At 38.3% G+C, this 20,366-nt stretch overlaps 1 protein-coding gene across 1 annotated transcript in view; it reads right to left on the reverse strand.

Moving 5' to 3' along the window:
* Positions 1 to 20,100, reverse strand: part of ADGRB3 (adhesion G protein-coupled receptor B3) — a 479,906-nt gene extending 459,806 nt beyond the window's left edge. Inside the window, exon 1 of the mRNA XM_075707045.1 lies at positions 19,347 to 20,100. Within this exon, the coding sequence (XP_075563160.1) occupies positions 19,347 to 20,100 (754 nt within the window). The remainder of the gene's footprint in view (positions 1 to 19,346) is intronic.
* Positions 20,101 to 20,366: the final 266 nt, after the last annotated feature.

Below are 20,366 nucleotides of genomic sequence, written 5' to 3' on the forward strand. Positions count from 1 at the left end.
AAGGTTTAACAATAATGCCTCTGTATAATGGATTGGGGAAAAAAAAATGTTGCATGAAACTTTACCATATATTACATAATTCTATGATTCTATGACCCTATGATTCTAATTTAATATCCTCTTTTGCTCATGTTTACCACTATCCCTTCAAGCTTGCATACTCATGCAAAAAACTTCAGAAAGCATGGTCTTTGTCTTCTAACCCTCCCTTCCCAAGTGCTTCAGCCCCCCACTAGCATACTAGGAATAATTGCTTTTATTTGTAATTAATATATTTATATCTAGCGATGATGCTCATGCTCACAGCTTCAAAAATTATTCCACATCTAAACAGATGTTGCAGTTAGTTCTGCTATTCAGCCTAGATTATTTTTAATTCTGTGTGTTGGAGTTTCATAAATAAGTCTTCTCTTTGACTTGAAATGGTATTTTAATACCCCTCAAATATTTGGGAATATATGGCGAACTGTGCCTAGGTATCTTTTAGCTAGATATTTTTTATTGCTTTTAATCTTCTGTCCTAAACCATTCACTTCAGTGTCTTCACTGTGGCTGCTCTTCTCTGAAGTCTGTGATATACTATGATCTTTTTCGTAAAAAAATTAAGGACTTGTAACTGTATATCAAGTTCATGAAGAACAATAAATTTAGGTCAGAAGCTGCATTTTCAGTCTTTGCTTACATAGGGACCTTTTGTTTTGAGTTCTGAATCACTATCAGACATCTTTTCCTCTCTGCAGTCAGCTCCAAGTATCATTCGCCATTGCTGCTCTCAGGATTTCCCCTTCCCATTTTCTTTCAATTTATTCCCAAGACAGAGCATTAGTTTACAGTATTCTGAATTCTATTATCATATGTACTGTACATGTTTCTCATTTTATTAGCCTTTTTTATTTTCTGAATCCCCACTAGTATTTGCATTTCCCCCTAATTTATTGTTGAACTGTGAGTTTCAAGTATATTATTTCCACTGTTAAATCACTACTGAAGATATAAGTCCAAACAAGAATTCATGCAGATGTCAGTACTTGATAATGTTTTGTATAACCCACAGTCTACTTTTACAAACTGTGTGAAAAACTAAACGAATCTGAATTAAGTTTTGAAGGGACATAATAGAAGTCTGAATAAAATCCATATATGCACATATACTCTCATTTAATACTTTCCTTTCATTCACCCATTTTACAATTCAAAAAAAAAAAACCTGAGTAAAATTTATAGCATTAGAATAAATTCAATAATACAGAAAGTCATGATAATAACTAACATTTTGTTATTTCTACAGAGTGATATCCTTTCAGCTTCTTTTCATAGCTTTACTAGTCTAGAAATTAGATTCTTAGAACATTAACTATTTTTTTGTTAAATTTTAAAAATGATTATACAATCCTGTGTTATTTACTTACTTTAATAGTCTAAAATGCATATTCAATATACCATTGGATTCCTGCATACCCGGATTTCCCACAGATGACCTTATTTCTTGTTTGTCAAAATCTTCTTACTTTTTAATTGTTCTAGAATCACCCTTAATTTCTTATTCCTAAAAAGAAGCTTTTTAACTCAGCTATTTTAAATAAGATTAATATCATCCTTGTCAGTCTTTCCGGTATTTGTTTTTTCCCTATGATGTTGTAAGAAAATCCTTATTATCTTAACCCCTTTGGCTAGCATTAATCTATTTCTCTTTTTAGACTGCCTTATCTTTCCCCTACAAGTTTTAACTTTGAATATTCTTGTCTAGCTGCCTCTTCTCCTTCCCCTTTCCAGAACACTATTCAATAGTGATTCGTTATCTTGTCTTTCAGTGCCAGAAGCTACCAACAGCATGGTACAGCTGTGACATGTCACAAGCAAAAGGGAAGGCACGCAAACATGCTCTCATTTCATGTACGTGAGTGATGTAAAATGCTGTAAGAAACTATTAAATTAATTTTTTTAATAAAACCTCTTGGTAACACTGAACCTGACTTGCTAAATACCAAACTGTTTCAAAAGTCTATAGATTAAGGCTGACATAGCCATAATTATTTTTGGAAAACTTCCTCTAGAATTATTTATTAGCTATTCTTCAGATTAACTATTTTGGCCATTCTGTGCACTGTCAGTGTGGTTTAGATCATTTTACTCCTAATTAGAATACTACGACCTGAAGCATGTTAAAGAGTAACTAAAAAACCATGGACCATTACAGTGACTGACAGGAATAACAAAACTCATTGACAACATACACACTAGCTCCGATTATGGGTCTAGCTATTTGCTGAATACTGACATACGTACAAACTATTAGGGATCAAGAAACCCTCACTGTGAATGAAAAAGAAGACTGAAATAAAATGTGCAACTCAATTAGCTTTTTGCCTTGAGCAAGGGATTGAACTATAAGACCTTCAGAAGTCACTTCAAACCTACATTTATCTATGAGTGTATTTCACATAATTTCAAAAGTATTTTGGAATCTACAAAAATTGGTCTGAAAGTAATGTTAGCCTTAAAGCACCACCCTTAAAATATGTTGAATTTATTGTTACATCTGGTTACATGAACACAACGAACTACTCTCAAATATGAAAAAGCTCCAAAATCTTAATATGAATTTATATATTTTAAAAAATCTCTATTTCAATCATAAGTTAAGCTGGAAAGCTTGAGCTCTGGTCTTCTGGGACTGCTCAACATCTGAAACCCACACACCACATTGCAACAGGGGAATGTTAAAATATAACCAAACCATGAGTATGGCCTCGTAACTTAAGTGATCTTCCAGGGACCACCATCAGTTCTAGAAGCTAACTTGCAATAAAAAAGTTGTCCAGCTAACTGTTCTCACCCAGCTGATGTTGTAAACGATTCAAGCTTCCAGCCTCACTTACCAATGTTTTTCAGAGGTTTCCCAGTCCTAACTTTACAAATATTTTCTATTCATTCAGAGCAGAATCTAAAAAAAACCCATGTAAAGCTCGTATGTTTACGAACACCTTTTTCTAAATGGAAAAATATATAAGGACTGCTACAAAGAACACCACGCTTTGTTAATTTATTTTATTAGCGTTAAAATAGTTGAGGATAGCCTCAGAAACCAGGATCCTGTTGTTCTCATAAACTTCACAGACTTACTGTTGGAGGCATAAATTGCCTTTTAATAGCTGTATATCAAGAATTTCTGCAAAGATATAGGAAATAATCCAATGCACATATAAAGGAATAAGAAAGACACCATCCATGCAAATTTAGTAAAAAAAATAAAGTCAGAAGATACTGTTTAATGTCATTAGGAAATTTGTTTAAACTTTAAAACAGCATATTTCTCAGTGAGATGGCATTGATTTGTTCCAGATTACCATGGATTTGTACGTGAATGGAACACAAAATTTTTAGTACTATAAAACTGATTGCTGTGTGGTTGGGCTTATCATGTGACTAATGAGTGGTGTACACAAAAATGAAACTTCTTGGAAAATAGAAATGCGCGCTCAAAGGCTGTAAGGGACACCTGTGTGGACAAAGAGATTTATGTATGATATCTGGCCAGAGTTCAAAATTCATGTTTCTAAATGTTCACCTGAGAGAACTAGGACAAATTCAGCTGTGGCAAATGTGCTGGAGACAGGGTGACTAAAAAAGGGAGGGGGTAATTTATAGCATTTTCTTGAATACAAAACAACAACAAAAAAAAGTAAAATAATGCTGCGATTGGTCGTTAAAGCTATTCAGTGATACAAATGAAGATTAACTGAAAAAAGACAGCTCAGAGAGCAAGAGTGGTCCCAGCACCATTGCCACTCAAAAGCACATAGATCTAACATTGCCTTGAAAAGGTCATCAGTCCATCTGTTTCTTTGGCAGAGGTGACAACCAGCCTACATGGATTACTCTCTCCTAACAGTATTTAGCATTCCATAATCCTCAAACCAAACAGACACAATCCCATAAAAATCCAGGGGACAATCTAAAGCATTTCTATGCTACTGCAGGCACAATGGGCTAGAAGGAACACAGTCATTATTCTGTGGTAAAAAGCACTGATTGCAACAGTTTCTGATAAGCTAGATCCCCCAAATGACAGTGTAAATGATTTATGATATCATTAGATTCAATTGTCTCTATGTAGACAATTATTTCCTCTTCTCTGAGCTTATAGTGTGGTTTATTATAAATAATTTAAACAAGAAAATGTACAACATACATGGAACTATTCATTTTAATAATTTCATTTGTTACACATTTGTACTCATAAATGAAAGTATTTCAAGGTTGTTTATAAGATGTGATTTCAAAGACTTCTTATGTCGTTTACATTAAGGTTTTGTCACATTTGAGTATACTTCAGTGCATTTACATATGGCAGATCTATTAAAAATGTAGTAATCATTCGTGACAGTGAAACCACTCTAATAAGAAAAACAAAATCTTGATTAAATAACACCGGTACCTTTGTCTTTTTTACACTAATCAGTAACTAACTTGTAACTGTGTTTTTATATAAACAGAAAAAGGAATGTTTGCTATAAATAAAATCTAGACATTTCACTAAGAATTTCATTTTTAAGAGTGCATGTGGCTCTTTCTAGTAGTTCTTGTGCTTAAACTGACAAGAACCCAAAACCAGAGAACGTGAAAGGCTCTCTGGCTCACCTTGTCCCCTTCAATCCTACTGATATCAGTGGAAACTGAATACTAGCATAAGCAAAGCTTGACAAGCAACATCATTAAAATCTTCAAGGTTACTGCAAACAGATTAACTCACAATATTTGTACATGGTGGAGATACCTGCTTTGGTGTCTAAAAGGGGACTGAGCGGAACTGGAAGCTTCATTTCAAGCAACTGGTGCAGACGGCCTGGAATTGGCTTCTGAAATGCCCATGCGGGGAAATCCCTGTTCCCAATGGGCCTAAATAAAGGCCTCCAGGCCTGCACACTGTACGTTGTTCCCTCTTCAAGGATGGACGGGGACCTAGGTGACCACTTTAGTCTGCTGTGCACCAGAAAAAGGCACCTAACCTGCTGATGACCAAACCTCTATGCACTCTTGGGCAATGCTATGTATCTGAGAGAGTACTGAGCTGATCCCAAAGGCTTTTTGCTCACTTTTATTCAAAAATACCAGCTATGGAAAAAGATGGAATATGCCTTTCATATATAAATATGCTACTTAAAGTAAGTATCTCTTAAGGAGGAGAACATACAAGTCCATGGTCATCCTTAGCCTAGGAAACTGAAGCCCATATTTTCTCTTTCCTGGGATACTGCCCTCACTAGTAGGCAAAGGGCTCACGTTAAGTGTTGGCATGTTCTGATATTCCCGTGAAACCACAGCACTGCAAGAAATAAGAAAGCAAGATTTCTGGGGTCAGCAGAAGCAACTCAGAGGCAACCCCACTCTGTACTGATGGTTAAAATGCTTCCTGACTAGGGGAAGACTAGGCTCTGGACAAAGTACACATTTAATTCACATCCTAGCTTAACCCACTGCAATTTGGTTGCCTGCCTACACTCCACCATCACAGCAGTAACGGGACTTGCAGAAATGAATGGGGCAGGGGCTGGAAGGCATATCCTGCCTTTCGTGACTGAGATTGGTTTTGTGCATAAAACCAATGGAGAAAACCAGTGGAAGCTGATGGCACAGAGCAATGGGAGAAAAGAAAGAGATTTGATAAGAATTCACAACAGAGGAATCCTGTGCAAAGTAAAGCGTAAAGCTGGGAATACAGGACTCCTTACAGACCTTTAACTTCAACTGTTTGTGTGACTGGAGTGATGAGGAAACAAAACCAGGGAATTAAATATAGAGACTCTATTTCTTTGTCCAAGCCTGTGCATTTCTTGGGCTAGCTGAAATAGACTGGTTTTTCTTTTGTTTTGTTTTGGGTTTTTTTCATTTGTAATTCCTGCAAAGCTTTTGTGTTTGTTTACTTCACCTATTTTATGCCCCAGAAGGGATAAACTGTAAGCTTAGAGTGCTAATAAGACTGGAGTTCTGTGAAAGTGCAAGCTTCTGGGAAATCTGAGGGTTTAGCTGAAAGAGTAATGTAAAGAGCTAACAACCTAGAGACAAGACAAAGTGCAGGGAGACCAAGGGGGGGAAAAAAAAGCAAAAAACATGCTTAGAGCCAGTATAATTTCAAGGGAAGCTTAAGTATGTATAAACCTTGTGTTATGAGCTGCAAACCAAGAAGCCTCCTCAGTATTTAGCTGTGAGCTCCATCAGGGCAATGTGACAATTTCTAACAGAGAACTACAAGTTACAAATACCAAATATGCTGAAATGGACTTTGTGGCCTGAGGGTCTGTCTTATGAGAGGAACAGTGTGTGATCATCCTTCAAGTTAGCATGCACATAACATATTCTCTGATCAACACAGCACTTTGTGTCTTCGCCAGCACATCACTGCTACGATGAGCAATGTGTGTCTGCCAAAGGAACAAAGGAGAATACCGGGGCTCTTTTTGCCTGCATGCCAGAAGGATCCCTGTCCTGAAATGGCAGGATTCCCAACTATATCACAGTACCAGACACCATTGTGGTGTCATATCACAATAGTGTCTTTCAATAGAAGAGATTTAGCATCTCCAGTATTTTTTTTCCTCAAGAAATCTCCAGTATACCTTATGCTTAGTCTCCATTGTTTACTTATGCATTTTGAATTAATCCATATAACAGACACAAATACTTTCTAAATGTTAATCCTTTCAACTGATTTGAAATCTAATTTTCTCCCTGTGTAAAGGTCTGCATAGACTTTTCTTCAGAATGAGTGATTCTCCTTCATTTGCCAAAAAATATCACCTTTAATTAACAGCATTCACCCTTAAAATGTACAAAGACTGTAAGTAGTCACAAAACATAAGCTCAGAACTTGTAATGATAACTGGGCTGTGAGGAAAGACTGAATGGACAAGACTTTTAAATCCTTGGTTGGCATCAGACATGTAACGAAGTTCCATGTTAATAGGACTATGCAATTCACAACATTCCGTGCTGCTAGGAAAATAGCTTGTATTTTTTAATTGAGATCTCTCTTAGCCAGAAAAATAGCAACCAGATTATTGAAAAGATCCACATTGATTTTAATGCAAAATGATTTTCTAAGATCTTCCATACCCAACTGTTTGAAGTGAAATATTGTGATCGAAGTATACGCGCGATAGAAGACAAACCTTAGAAATATAAAAAATCCTTTGACGCTATGCCACGGCATTATTATAAGATATTCAGTTAGGATTTTAAAAAATGGCAGTTACCAACATCTGAAATCTAATAATTGCTGCACAGTGTTTCAGTAGATCACCAAAACAGCCTACATGCTTCCTTTTGAAGTTCTCACCTCTTTCCATCTAAGTAAATTATAAATTCTGTTGTTAAGATGATCTTTTTGTCATGTTTTCTGATAACCTTTACTATGTATACTCACATTCTTCAGTGCCACATATTCTTCCACAACTCATAACACAATAAATACTAACTTCTAACACTTCCCCTTAGGAAGAAACTCCCTGACAGTGGCTGTCATCTTAAATGACTGTCAACTTCATGTTCAAACACCTATCATATATTTAAAATGTTTGGTGAAAGGAAAAATTGCGAGATTAAATACAAACCCAAATTTAGACAAAAACAAGAATTACGAAGCATTTATTCCTACAGTAGTTGTGTCAGTCATAGCCAAACATCAGCCAGCTGCTCCTAAAGTGATTCGTGGTTTTATCCAGATGTTTCTAGTGTGATACAATTTGTCAAATATAAATCAATAAGGTGATGCTACTTTTTCTTTCATCTAACAAAAAAAAGATGCAGGCTTTAGAATGTTGAAATTCTGTAACAGATTCCATGGCAGCTCCTGGACACATTCAACAGAAAGGGGAAAAAAAAAGTACAATGATGATAACCAGTGCCATTCTTGCTGATTAATTCTAAATGGTTTCTAGTGTAGCCCTGTATCGCAATAAATATAGCACTGCCATTGCCATTAAAAAGCCTCGGGACATGTCAAGTATTGTCTGAACTTGTCTTGTTCTTCCTGGAGCTTTGTTTAGCTTGTTTAATGACCAGCCAGCTATTGCCTGATTTGTTTAACTTTTGCTTATCTTTGTGGAACCATATTGTTTTTATAGATGGCAGCAACAAACAGTTATTCCCTACAGAATGACGTACTTATTACCCCAGCATAACGATGCAATGCAGAAGACCACAGTCATGGCAATGAGAGAATGGTTTAAGAGCAGAGGTGTCCAAGCAGGAGACACTGGATGCAGTGCAGGGGAGCACAGGTCTGACAGGGTCAGTGAGCGGCAGAGGATGGCACTGGGGATCCCAGAGCTAATGAGGAATACACTGATGATCAGTTAAAGCAGTGCAGACCTGGGAACGGAACAAAACTAGGCTCTAGGATAACAAGAACAAAGAATATTTATCCAACTTACGTAAAACAGTCCATATATAGTACATTCGTTATTAATTTATTAGTATTTATTTATATTGATTTATTTGATAGTAATTATTATTATTTATTGTTACAATTAATTTGTTTACAAATATTTAGAGAAATTATTGTTAATAACAAAATGGTTTCCCGTTCTAGTACTGATTAAACATATTTAAGGTACCCACATTTTCAATTGAGGGTATTTACTGGCAAACCTGCTTTTAATTAAATCCCATTTACATGAATAATCCTGTTGATTCAATGAGATTAATTAACAAGTGAACACAAAAGCAGGAATTTAGTCATGTCTGAAAAATATTTAGATGCTACATCCTGACTTGCTTGGGTTCCTCTTCATGTCTTATTTACGATAGAAATTCTTTTATTGTAAAGTTATGGTACGTGTTACGTTATCAGACTAAAATCTATTTTTTGCAACACTTCAGGTTTCACATGGACAAAAATCTATTATCCAAAACCTTAAAAGCATGGAATAGGAGATAAATGTAGGAGTCCTTTATTCCCTTCATATATTTCATCTGCAAAACAGCCAATAAAATCACACTTTCACTTCAAGCACCAGAAAATACTTGAAGACAACACGGATTTGATTTTCATCAGAACTACAGAGGAAAAAAAAATCTTTCAGGTTTAGCAGTGATGGCATAATCTATATATTTTAAGTACCTGTATGATACTGATTACTGAGCAAACTATAAACTTTGACATATTTATCCTCATAATATCACCAGAAGGCAAGGCAGTACTATTATAATAATACCGCAGGGACAGGAAGTGATGCACAGAAGCTGTATTTACAAAAGAAATCAAATAAATTTACATGCTTCATCATCACTTCCAAAGCCTACATCCAAAATGGGGACCTCCAAAGTGTTCATCCCGGGGCAGCCCACACCTGCTGGCATCTAAGAGCCACAAGCAACATGCACAAGGTGCACGCAAGGATCTGGGCATTGCCTTAGCTGTGAGAAGTAGCAAACCCCTGAGATTCACTTGCACCTATTTGCCAGTAGGGTGAAATCCAAAAGGTGGTCTTGGAACACACTTGCTTGACCAAGTTTTGCACAAACGACAGCCAGAGATAGGATCCTACTTTTATAATGGCATCCTCCTCTTATAATCTTCTGTGTACATTCTGCCAACCCAGACCTGAACGCCCCGTAAACAACTGCAGCACCTGGAGCAACCTGGACTCAGTGGCTCTGCTTCTCAGAAGGTTCTGTCTGGTAAAAGAATAGGAATATTCTTGATTTTTCCCACATTGGAAGCTGCCCCAATTTTTGTGGATAAATTAAAAATTCAGCGGACTAAAGAGAATGAATATGTAATAATTTGAACATTCTTTTACAAGACAGGAAAACATCAGTTCCAGGCCCAGCGCTGATTATTTTAAGTATATTACATTCTCCCAGGACAATAACTATCAAACTTTTCTTCTGATCATAATTCTGTTTCAAGAGGTGAAACTCATATCTATTGCATTTATGAACCCAAACAATAGCATAACCAGCTGAAGTCCTGTGGCCCTATACATAATTCCCCCAACTTCATCAGGTGTTTGGATTGGCTAATATCCCAGTCTTGGCGCCCTCCGCCCTTCCAAGGAGAATGAACCTTCATGGTACTCTCTATATTATTAGTGACTTCCTAGACATTTGGTACAGACGGGACCAGCTGGACTAGGCTCTGTATTCACATTACACCTGCAGTGCTGAACATTATTCCTCCTCTCCTTTGTCAGTATGAAGCACATCTATCAACCTTCAAACCTAGCAGTACGGAGCATCTGTATGTGTGCCAATTACTGCAGATATCAGCCAATGCCACAGAACAAACAAAACACTTCCAAGGATAAAAACATAACTCGTTATAGTTCAAGCTGAACTGCCCAGCTTTGCAGACAATTGAAATCTTCTATGTATGGAGTACAGAAGGGACTGCAAAGAATATATTCATAGGATAGAGAAGTAAACACTGTATAAGAAAAAGTGAACCATTTAGGATTCAAACAAATATTCCACATGAAATCTTCAGACTTAAGATTTTCCAAAACCCTCTCTGGAAAAAGTGTTCTTGCATGAAGCATGTACAATATCATTACTCATAACCAATAAATAGCATGAATTCAATTCCCTGATTTTCTAATCTGTAATTTAAGCCCTTTCAAGCTGCACTACAGGAATGAGCTCCAAGGGCTTCACAGACTCACCCCTGAGCACTCTGTGCACACTTTCACAGCAATCTGCACCACTCTTTAATGGTCAACAGGAAGCCCTGGATAAACATGTATCTTGGGCTTTGTTTTGAAGGATCCGCCAGTAATCATAGAATCATAGAATCATAGAATCATCTAGGTTGGAAAAGACCTTTAAGATCATCCAGTCCAACCATTAACCTACACTACCAAGCCCACTCTAGACTAATCAAGGGTAGACCAGACTAAACCATATCCCGAAGTGCCACATCTACCCGTTTTTTAAACGCCTCCAGGGATGGGGACTCCACCACCTCTCTGGGCAGCCTGTTCCAATGCCTGACCACCCTTTCCGTAAAGAAATTTTTCCTAATTTCCAGTCTAAACCTCCCCTGAAATACTGTAACCAAACCTACTATAGCTGCCTAGAAGCACAATATGGTGTAATGGGCTGCTAACGTATGCAAGAGTGGGCAAGGGTAAAATGTATCGACCACTTTTTGATAAGACTTTTTTTTTTTTTCCTAAGCAAATCTAAATCTGGATGAACCAACACCACTGTTCCCCTCCAACTCTTTCTTGTGCCACTTTTTGGTGTTGATGGAGGCTTAGCTGGGCCATCATAGCACACTCACCCAACATCAAGATCATCCAACTAAAAAAACCCAAGGTGAATAGTTTTCTGCTTGGCCGGTGTACTGACATAGCTCAGGAAAGGGAAAGGAGCGAAGCCAGAGCCATCTCAGCAGCAATGGGGTCTCAGATTCTCACAAGCAACTTGTGATAACATACCTCAGTTGATGACACTGGTTAACAAATTCCCACTTAACACAAGGTATTTCCAATGCTAGTTAGAAGCGATAAGGTTGGAAGTCCTGTTAATCATTTTCCACAGCTAAGAGTTGGAGAATTGCTCTTTTGGTCCTTCATCCTCCCATCATCTTTCAGTGAAGCTGTTCAATAGCACACAAATATCAGCTATGGCTGAAAGTTATAAACCATGCTATAAACAAGCACTGTCTCTGTAGAACTGATGAATGAGCTAGCAGTATATGAAGAAGAACAACAGGAACCAAAGTCAGCTCCCACAGTGTTTTACATCTGAAGAATAAAAGAGAGCAAATTGTTGAAAATTGCCCAGAAGGGGATGACACATTGTTCTCACCATTGTCACCAATTTTCTATCAAGCTACCAGAAAATGGATGGTATTCAGAGTTTATATTTTTGTTGTGGTTTTGCCATTTCAAAGAGATATAAATAAAATTTGAACTGAATAACTTAAAATAGCTTGCTTCCAAATTTCATTTGCACATATTTTCAGCACCATCAAAGAAATACTAATTCAAGTATGTCATATGCCTTGTTTCCTCTTCAGATAATGAAGAGCAACAAAAATGAGAAACTGAAGTAAAGCACATAAAGAGATAGGCTAACCAGCTAAAAGAGAAAGAAACACAACAAGCAGTTACAAAATTGCTTTTTTTTAAGTGAATCTACTTCACTCTACCAAACGTCAAGGATGGTTTCAAAAGTTTTACAGAGAAAAAAAAATCTTAATTAATACAAATTATGAAATAATTTGCTTTTGGTAGAAGGAACACATGTTATCACTGTTTCACATGTCTTTTGTGGGCTCTAATCTAATCTTCATTTAGACCAAATTTTATTGATAGCACGGGGAATTTGCCTTGAGTAAGGACAATAATTTGGCCTTTGCAGAGTAAAGTGACAACACTGGTCTCAGACACTGTTATTACAGATTGTTTTTACTAATTCTGTTGGTGGTTAAACCATCAGAAAAATACGTCAGTAATTTGACAAAAACTTTCCCTATAACTTCTCTAAGAGATTAACAAAACTGAGAATGACTTTGAAAAATTTGACTGTCTTCCTCTTGGGATCTAACTAGCATCAGAAAGGGCTCAAACTCTGAAATATTCATAAATCGGTGATGCATAATTTGTAAATTTGTACTTTATATCATGTACAACTTTCTCTATCCTAAAGAGCATTTTATATTTCTTGTTAACAGTGAATGCAAATAATGCTCAATGGAATTCTGCTATGACCTTTGTTTTATTACAGTTACTGCATATTTATAAATGAACAGCTAAACTTCAATTTGAGAACCACAACAACTTTGAGTTGGAATCCTTTGATAAAACACAACTGAATAAACTTCATAATATTAATTCCCTAAGAAGAGAAAAAGAAAGTCTCCCCTGAAAATTCCTCTGTGTATACCAACACACAAAGCAGATTTTTTTCCATGCTTTTGCAAATAGAAAACTAAGCAAAACAGCAATATGGATAGATTTGAACAGAAGATGATAAATTGCTTTAAAAAGAGCACAGGAGAACATATTAAATGTAATAGATCATACAATCACTGTATTATATAAATATATAAAATATAAATACATAGGCATAAAATACTGCATAATAATAAGAAATGCAGTACCTGCATTATGTCATAATATAATTCCATGTAATGCCACTGAGACCTAATAACTGAAATCCCACTATGTAAACAGAATCACCATTAACTTCTGTTAATGGCTGTTCTACGCATGAACACTTCCACATTTGTCAAAAGCACAAGCAAATCAGAGGACAAGGTCTAAAATACAGTAAACATATTGTATACTCTGCCCACCCAGACAAAGTGTAGTAGAAGTATTTGAAGACAAAAGGCACAGCTTACTCGTATGAGAAAGGCAAACAAAGAAGGCATGATTGGTCCAAAATATTCGATGGTACAGGATTCAGTACTATTGAGTACTTGTTTGCTGGATCCAGCAGCAAGAGAGACAGAGTTCTGTTCCTAATTTGGATATGCTTTGACTTCAGTCTGAACACTTAATTTCTTTATATACCTTCCCCATTCTTTATCACTGATTCCTATTTATGTTCTCTGCTTTTTAGAGTGGAGATCTTTAGCAGCGTTTGTCCCCAGCTGAGAACAGGTCTCCACAATGTCTGATGTGCAATGATGCACATAAATATAGGTATAATTCAAGCAAAAATGGCAGTCTGGGAAACCAAAGTCATGGTTTTGGTTATAACACAGCTTCCAACATACTATTTTATTGAAGCCATGAATGTCTTATACACGCAATGAGCTCATGAAAAACTGGTATTCAGATCCTATACACTGTATTTGTGATCTTGCTGAAGGCAGAGCAAACACCTGACTGCAGTGGGCTGACTTTTCCCACAAAGTAGGTAATATGCTGTCTTGTTAGTGTGAGAAGTGCTGAACAAAATACTGATAGAATTTGTGATACCAAAGAAATTACCACTCGGACATATATATAACCAAGTATATTTACTAAAAAAACATTTAAATAACTGGAAGCAAAGCCATTTATATAGGCTTTTCCTACCGCAAAGGAAATTGTCTGGATATTTTCCTTTTTGAAGGTATCAGAAAATTCATTTATGGATTGATCCAAATCCTACCAAATTCAGTGCACATATGTGAAATGCTGATTACTCTTGCACACAAAGGTCTAAACTTTACATCAAAACAAGAAGTTTCACAGTTTACTGAAGTAAATCAGGGGGAAATGATCAATACAGCACAAACTGATCTACAATCATTAGTGATAATAGCATATAATCCTTGAAAACAAAGGTAGAGCTTATTGATTAAAAGATTCTGATCATTAATGCTTTTTCTACAGTGTATTGCTTCAAAAAAAAAAAAAAAAAAAGAATCTGAAATCAAGCTTGCATGGCTCTGATAAAGCTTCCTATTATGAGTGGTCCAGAGTGACCCAAATATGTACTAAGAATATAAATGTTTAGGGTGATTGTTTTCTTTTAGCAAAGTAAGTCAAAAAGGGCATTATATGAAGCACACTGGAATCCATAGGAGATCTTGAAACGTTTCCTTCAACTGAACCAGACCCATAAAGAAGAAACACAATACCTCTAACTGATTTTACAAAAGTTTCTATGATTATTTTGGCCATGAACATTTTAGAAGGAACAATATCCATGTAAAAAAATACATTTAAAGTGAAATTACTTTTCTTTATATTCTAGACTTTCACTGAGATCAAACTGCTCATAACAGTGTGACAACAAACTGCTCATAACTGCTCATAACCTGCATGCTAACAGGTTATTTTAGTATATTAGTTTTAAGTTTTTAAACAATATTTTATTATTTATTTATTATGTTATTATTATTTATTATAATGAAATCTTCCTTTGTCCCCTTGAACTCACAGATAAAAGAACCACTGCAAGCAGCAGGATATAAAAACTACTAAGAGTCTTCCAGTATGTTACTGTACTCATTCAATATTCTGGACAACAATTTTATTTAGTTTGGATTTTCTAAATTTTGCTTTAGTTTCAAATAGTTGTTGCATACTAAATATTAAATAACCCTGTAGAACTATATGGTTGTCAGACTCCATTTTGTAATTTTTGTTCTTCCTAGACAAATCCTGCACTGATTTAATAGTTTAAATCCTCTGATGGAGCCACATTATGACATGTTTTTCCTGCCTATGACTTTCTGACTAGGGATGTCCAGCCTACTCAGCCAGCTAGTGACCTCTGGGTATGTGAAGAATATTATAAATTCATCTTAAATATTAATCTTAAATGTGTGCAGTAGGACGTGGGCATTCATGGAATGACATAAATAAATGGTTACATGCCATGAAAGCTTCACAAATCTATCTGCATCCTACATCTTGCTATTATTCAACAATGTGTCATAAATTATTGTTTTAAAGAGACATCTATTATTGTAAATCCTCTGTTAAGATATCCCTGTTGTTTTCAGATCTGAAATCAGGAAAGACTAAATAAATCAGTTGTTGAATACTGAGATGCTGGTACACAATGCGCAGTTAGAATTTGTGACAAAGTAGACCAATGCTACATTTCTAGCACATTAAAAAATCCCTGCTGAAAATTATTTTAGACTGGCTGAACAAGATATACAAGATTAAGCCTGGAACTCCAAATGCTAAGATTCAATTAATGTGAGTATCCCCTCTCTTCTTTTCTTCTGTTGGATGAAAGTAAGAGGACGAAAGAATTATTTTTGTTGTTTTATGAGGGCCCCTGTCAGATACGGCAGTAAAACACAGGGGAAAACTCTCTCTTGGTTCCTGTCTAGGTAACTATTATAAAACCACAATAATATTACGGCTTTGTAATGGTCACAATAAAAAAAAAACATTTTTGCATTCTTCTTGTCATCATTCACAAAATTGTATAGATTGACTACATGCAAAGGCTTTACAGGTCCATGAAAGCTGGAATTGAGCCCTGTCTTATTGACAGAAACTTCATGAGATACTTCAGTCACAGCACTGAAGTTCGAGGACAAATTCCCCTGAGCCCTTACATTCAGGACCCTGCCAGAGTGTTCATTGAGATCTATGTGCTAGTGCTTTGATCCAGGCTAAGCACTTCAGATGTAAGGCTACGGAAAAGGATCAAGATACAATAAAACTGAGTCTTAGTGAAAATGTGGCAATTGTCAATATCGCTTTAATCAGTGACGTCAAAGATGATCTACCTACTGAAGAATTGCTGATTAAACCACATATTTCCAAACCATTTTATTAAAAAAAAAAAAGTTACAGCTTCCCTTTTTGACCTAGTTCCTTTTATTGTTCAACACTTCAGCAGTTTTAGAAACACAATCATCCATTGTATACTTGTCACATCTCTTGTAAAATGCAACACTTTTTTAAAAAGGAAAAATACTGACTTTCACCCATTTTCCAAAGTCATTTATCATATTCAAAACTGTAAAAATCTTCAGAGGTTCAAAAAAAGAAACAGTAGGCTTTAATCTAAATGCTCTCTATTTACATGATGGTTCTAAAATGTGACTGGAAATAGTTTTGGGAAAAGATTTTGCACTTCATATAGTCAAGCTCGATGAAAGCAAATCTGAAGGATGGGAGGGTATGCATAATACTGTAGAAAGCTGTCAGGTCTTTGCAAATCCTTTCCAAAAGTCATTGCTAGGCAATGTCATACCAAACCTCAAAGTAATACATGAATTCATAAAACATAATCTTACCAAGTCTGGAGCACTCTTACAGTGTTAGGCAAGCTCCATTCCCCTTAAAACTCAATTTGCACTAACAAAACTGTACTTTTGGTTGCCAGTATGAACTTCAACAAGAAGAAACTATTCTCCTAGTTATTGGTCAACCTTATTTTTGCTACCTGTGCCAATCTAACTTGAACCAGATTGGCTGTGAAAACAAAATTTGCATTTCTTGCCTAAATGTTTACTGACACAAGTGATGAATTGCATTATGTTTGTGGCAGGAATATTCTACATTTTGATCCCTCAATAAAGCCTTCAGCTGAACACAAACCAGCGTGATACATACAAATACACTGACTGATGTGCTTGATAAATGTGACTATATCTACAGAAAACAAAGACTCAACACACCTCTCTTGCAGATTTTTAGCCTTCTGAGGAAAGGGGAAAAATGCTTTAAACGCTGAGTGGAAGACAAAGAGCGTACGGCTACTGAGAAGTACCGTGAGGTTTAATTTGCTAACTGATTATAACTTTTAGCTACAATCTGATGAACAATTTCCAAGTGCATTAAAGTAATTAAATAAAACGTTGAAATAATTGCATTACTGTTAACATTCTCAGCAACATCAAAAAACCACTAAGTATAGTGAAAAACAAGTGAAGGAAACCTTCCGCCTACCAAACAAAACTTCCACCCCCTCTACCAATGCCGCTTCCCAAGCTAATATCCAGGGAAACCTGCAAGTAGGGGCGAGAATTAAAATATGCCTGAAATTGGAAGCAAAATATGTTGGAAACGTGTTTCAAAATTGAAGGGGAAAAGAAAGGGTTTGCCCTAAGCTTCCTCCGTCCTTTCCACTAAGCGTATTTCAGGAATAGGGGCTTTAACTGGGAGACGCGCATCCCCCCCCGGGAATTCGGCGCATTTTTGCGAGCGGTGCGACGGGCCCCCGGCGGCCTGTGCACCCCCCTGGGCTTGCACCCCCCCTCCGCCAGCCCCACCAGCCAGGAGGAGGTGGGGAGGGCGCTGCTTTCCCCCCTAACTTCTGCGGCCCGCTTTCGGGCGGTGTGAGCCCCTACGCCCCCGCGCAGAGCTCCGCCTGCTGCCCCCCGGGCCCCGCGGCCGGGGTTGCCTCGCCCTCCCGGGGCACTAATCAGCTCTAAACGATGTTAAACACCACCCCTGCCGCTGCACGGGCTTCTCCGGGAGGTTTTTTTTTTTTTTTAACAGGAGACGAGCTTCCCCGTTATTTAAGATCGCTGTGTTTGCTGGGCTCCGAGCTGCTGGGTGCTGGGAGAAGCGCTGACCTGCAGGACACCAAAAATGTCCCTCATCCCTCCCCTCCCCCCCGGCCCTACCCGCGGCCGCTGGCACCGCGGCAGCTGGAGCAAGTTCAGCTTTTCTTCTCCCACAGCACTGGGGCTTGGCTGCCCTTAAAGAAAATCCTCTTCTAACAACGTGTCAATGTTACATTCCTCCACAAAGCAACTTCTATTAGGGGGGCTGGGAGCTTGGCGCTGCCTCACCACAGACTGGGAGCTTTGTGGCTATGCAGAAAACAAGGAGAGAGGGAACATTTCCTGCATTAAAATGCAATACCCTGGGCTCGATGATTTATCCCTTGCCGCAGGGGCACATCCCCCGCCTTCCCCCATTCCCACACGGCTGCTCTGAAGGACCCTCTTGGCCGTAAGTTGCAGCCAGAGCCCCCCATCTAGGTTCAGCCTACGCTTTCTCTGCCTCTCCATCCCCCAATGTCCTTGCCAAAATCACCCCCCGACCTCCCCAAAACGTCAGGAGGCCAAAACGGGAGGTATGAAGTAGAGGGGCTAGGCAGAGGGCTGCCACTCTAGTTGCTGGACCCCTGTTTTCCCACCCTTCCACAGCCTCCCTTTTCCAGCAGGGACATGAAGCAGCTGCTGGGACTGACACATCCCCCCCCCCCCCCCCCCCCCCACACACACACACACGCGTTAATATTGCTGTGAGATTCAGAGCCTTCATCTCCTGGAGCCAAGGCCCCCTGGAGAAGGGGCACAGCCACAGCCCACGGCCCCTTTGCGGAGCTCCCAGCAGGTCACATCAGTGCGTGCTCACTCTGTGCGGTGCCTCACAGCTTTAGGCATCGCAGGCAGAGGGTTCACCCTGAAGAACTGCATTTGCTTTTGGTTTGGTTTTAGGTTGTGGAAATCTGGCCCAGTTGTGACCAGGTGTCCTGACCATGGTAAATCTGGTCTTTTAGTCAGGTTGCCCGCATGCCTTTGGAAACATTTTCCCTGCAAAGTCAAGGGATTGTGTGAAGAGGGACAAGATTTTGCAGTCGGGTGGTTGCATTCAAGAGGTGGCGAGGGGGAGAGCGATTCCTGGTTTGCCACCTGTGGGCATTACTGTAAGTGGGGGCTGAAAACAGATGGATCCTACTTAGGAGGAGTCTCAGCAATGCTCAGCAGAACTATATGCTGAAGGTAAGGCCAGTGTGGAAATAAAAATGCAACTCTCCCTGCCCTGAGGGAGTGTGCATCTTCTCCAGCCCTTTCATCTCATCTAGAGGCGAGCTGGAGTGGAGAGCAAGTCAAATGAATGCGAGTATCAAGGAGAGCCGGCAGCCGGACCTACACACCAGTGTGGGATTCAACCCCCCCTCCGAGAAGCACCTACCTTCTTTCGGTGGCCGTTTGGCTTCTCTGGTGAGGTTGCAGACCTGGGTGGTTTGAAGCTCCTGGGTCAGGCAGCCCTCTGTCTGCTCGTTGAGGGGCAGCACCACGTTCTTGAGCAACACCAGGGACTGGTCATCTATTCCCCATTCTCCCAAATGCTGAGGGCAGGTGCATTTTGTATACATGATCCCACAGGACTCGGTTCTCCCGTTCTCAGATTTCAAGCAGTTCTCCAACCAAGTGCATAAAACATGGCACCCAAACTGGCTTGGGCTCACCTTGTTCAACACCAAAAACTCAAAAAAGGATTTTTGGTCATCTTCTTTTTTGTGTAATCCTAGGAAATCAATAGGGTAGACGCGGCGTATCTGAATAAAATTCTTATCATACTGCAGAAATACAAAAGCATTCTTGGAATCGCAGAGCTGCATTATAGAATGGTTATTTTTTAAAAGATCCTTTATTTTTTCATGAGAAAAATGATCAAACTGATAAGCCAAAAGGGAAAAGTTGGAGCAGCTGAAGTCCTTTTTGGAAAATTTCAGGTAAATACTATATTTGGTTGGATCTGGATTTTCCAGCGTCCAAGTGCAGTTTGTGAAGTTTTTAGGAAACATTTCACTTACAGAATACGATCCATAAATGACCCCCTTCACCAACGTGGAACACCAGAAGTCTTGGGCAGCATTAAATCCAAACATAACCAGTAGATAGGTGGAAAATATATAAATCAGCAAATTACGAACAGCCTTCATCCTATGTCATTTGGCCTGCAGGAGATGAAATGAAATAAAAATGCAAGTAGAATTCTTCACGCATTGAACACCAAACTCCTTCCAATATTCGAGCCAGCTGTTTTCAAGCTTGCAGTTAGAGCCCCTTTCAGAAAGAAGGGCAGGTAATTTTTATTTTATAACGCAAGGGACGGGTTTGCGGCTGTGTGCACAGCGCCATCACGTGGCCATCGCAACAGCCAAGTCTGCCACAGTCAAATTAAAAAACAACATCTATTAGATTATTA

This window comes from Pelecanus crispus, chromosome 3, assembly GCF_030463565.1.
Source record: "Pelecanus crispus isolate bPelCri1 chromosome 3, bPelCri1.pri, whole genome shotgun sequence".
Classification (NCBI taxonomy): domain Eukaryota; kingdom Metazoa; phylum Chordata; class Aves; order Pelecaniformes; family Pelecanidae; genus Pelecanus; species Pelecanus crispus.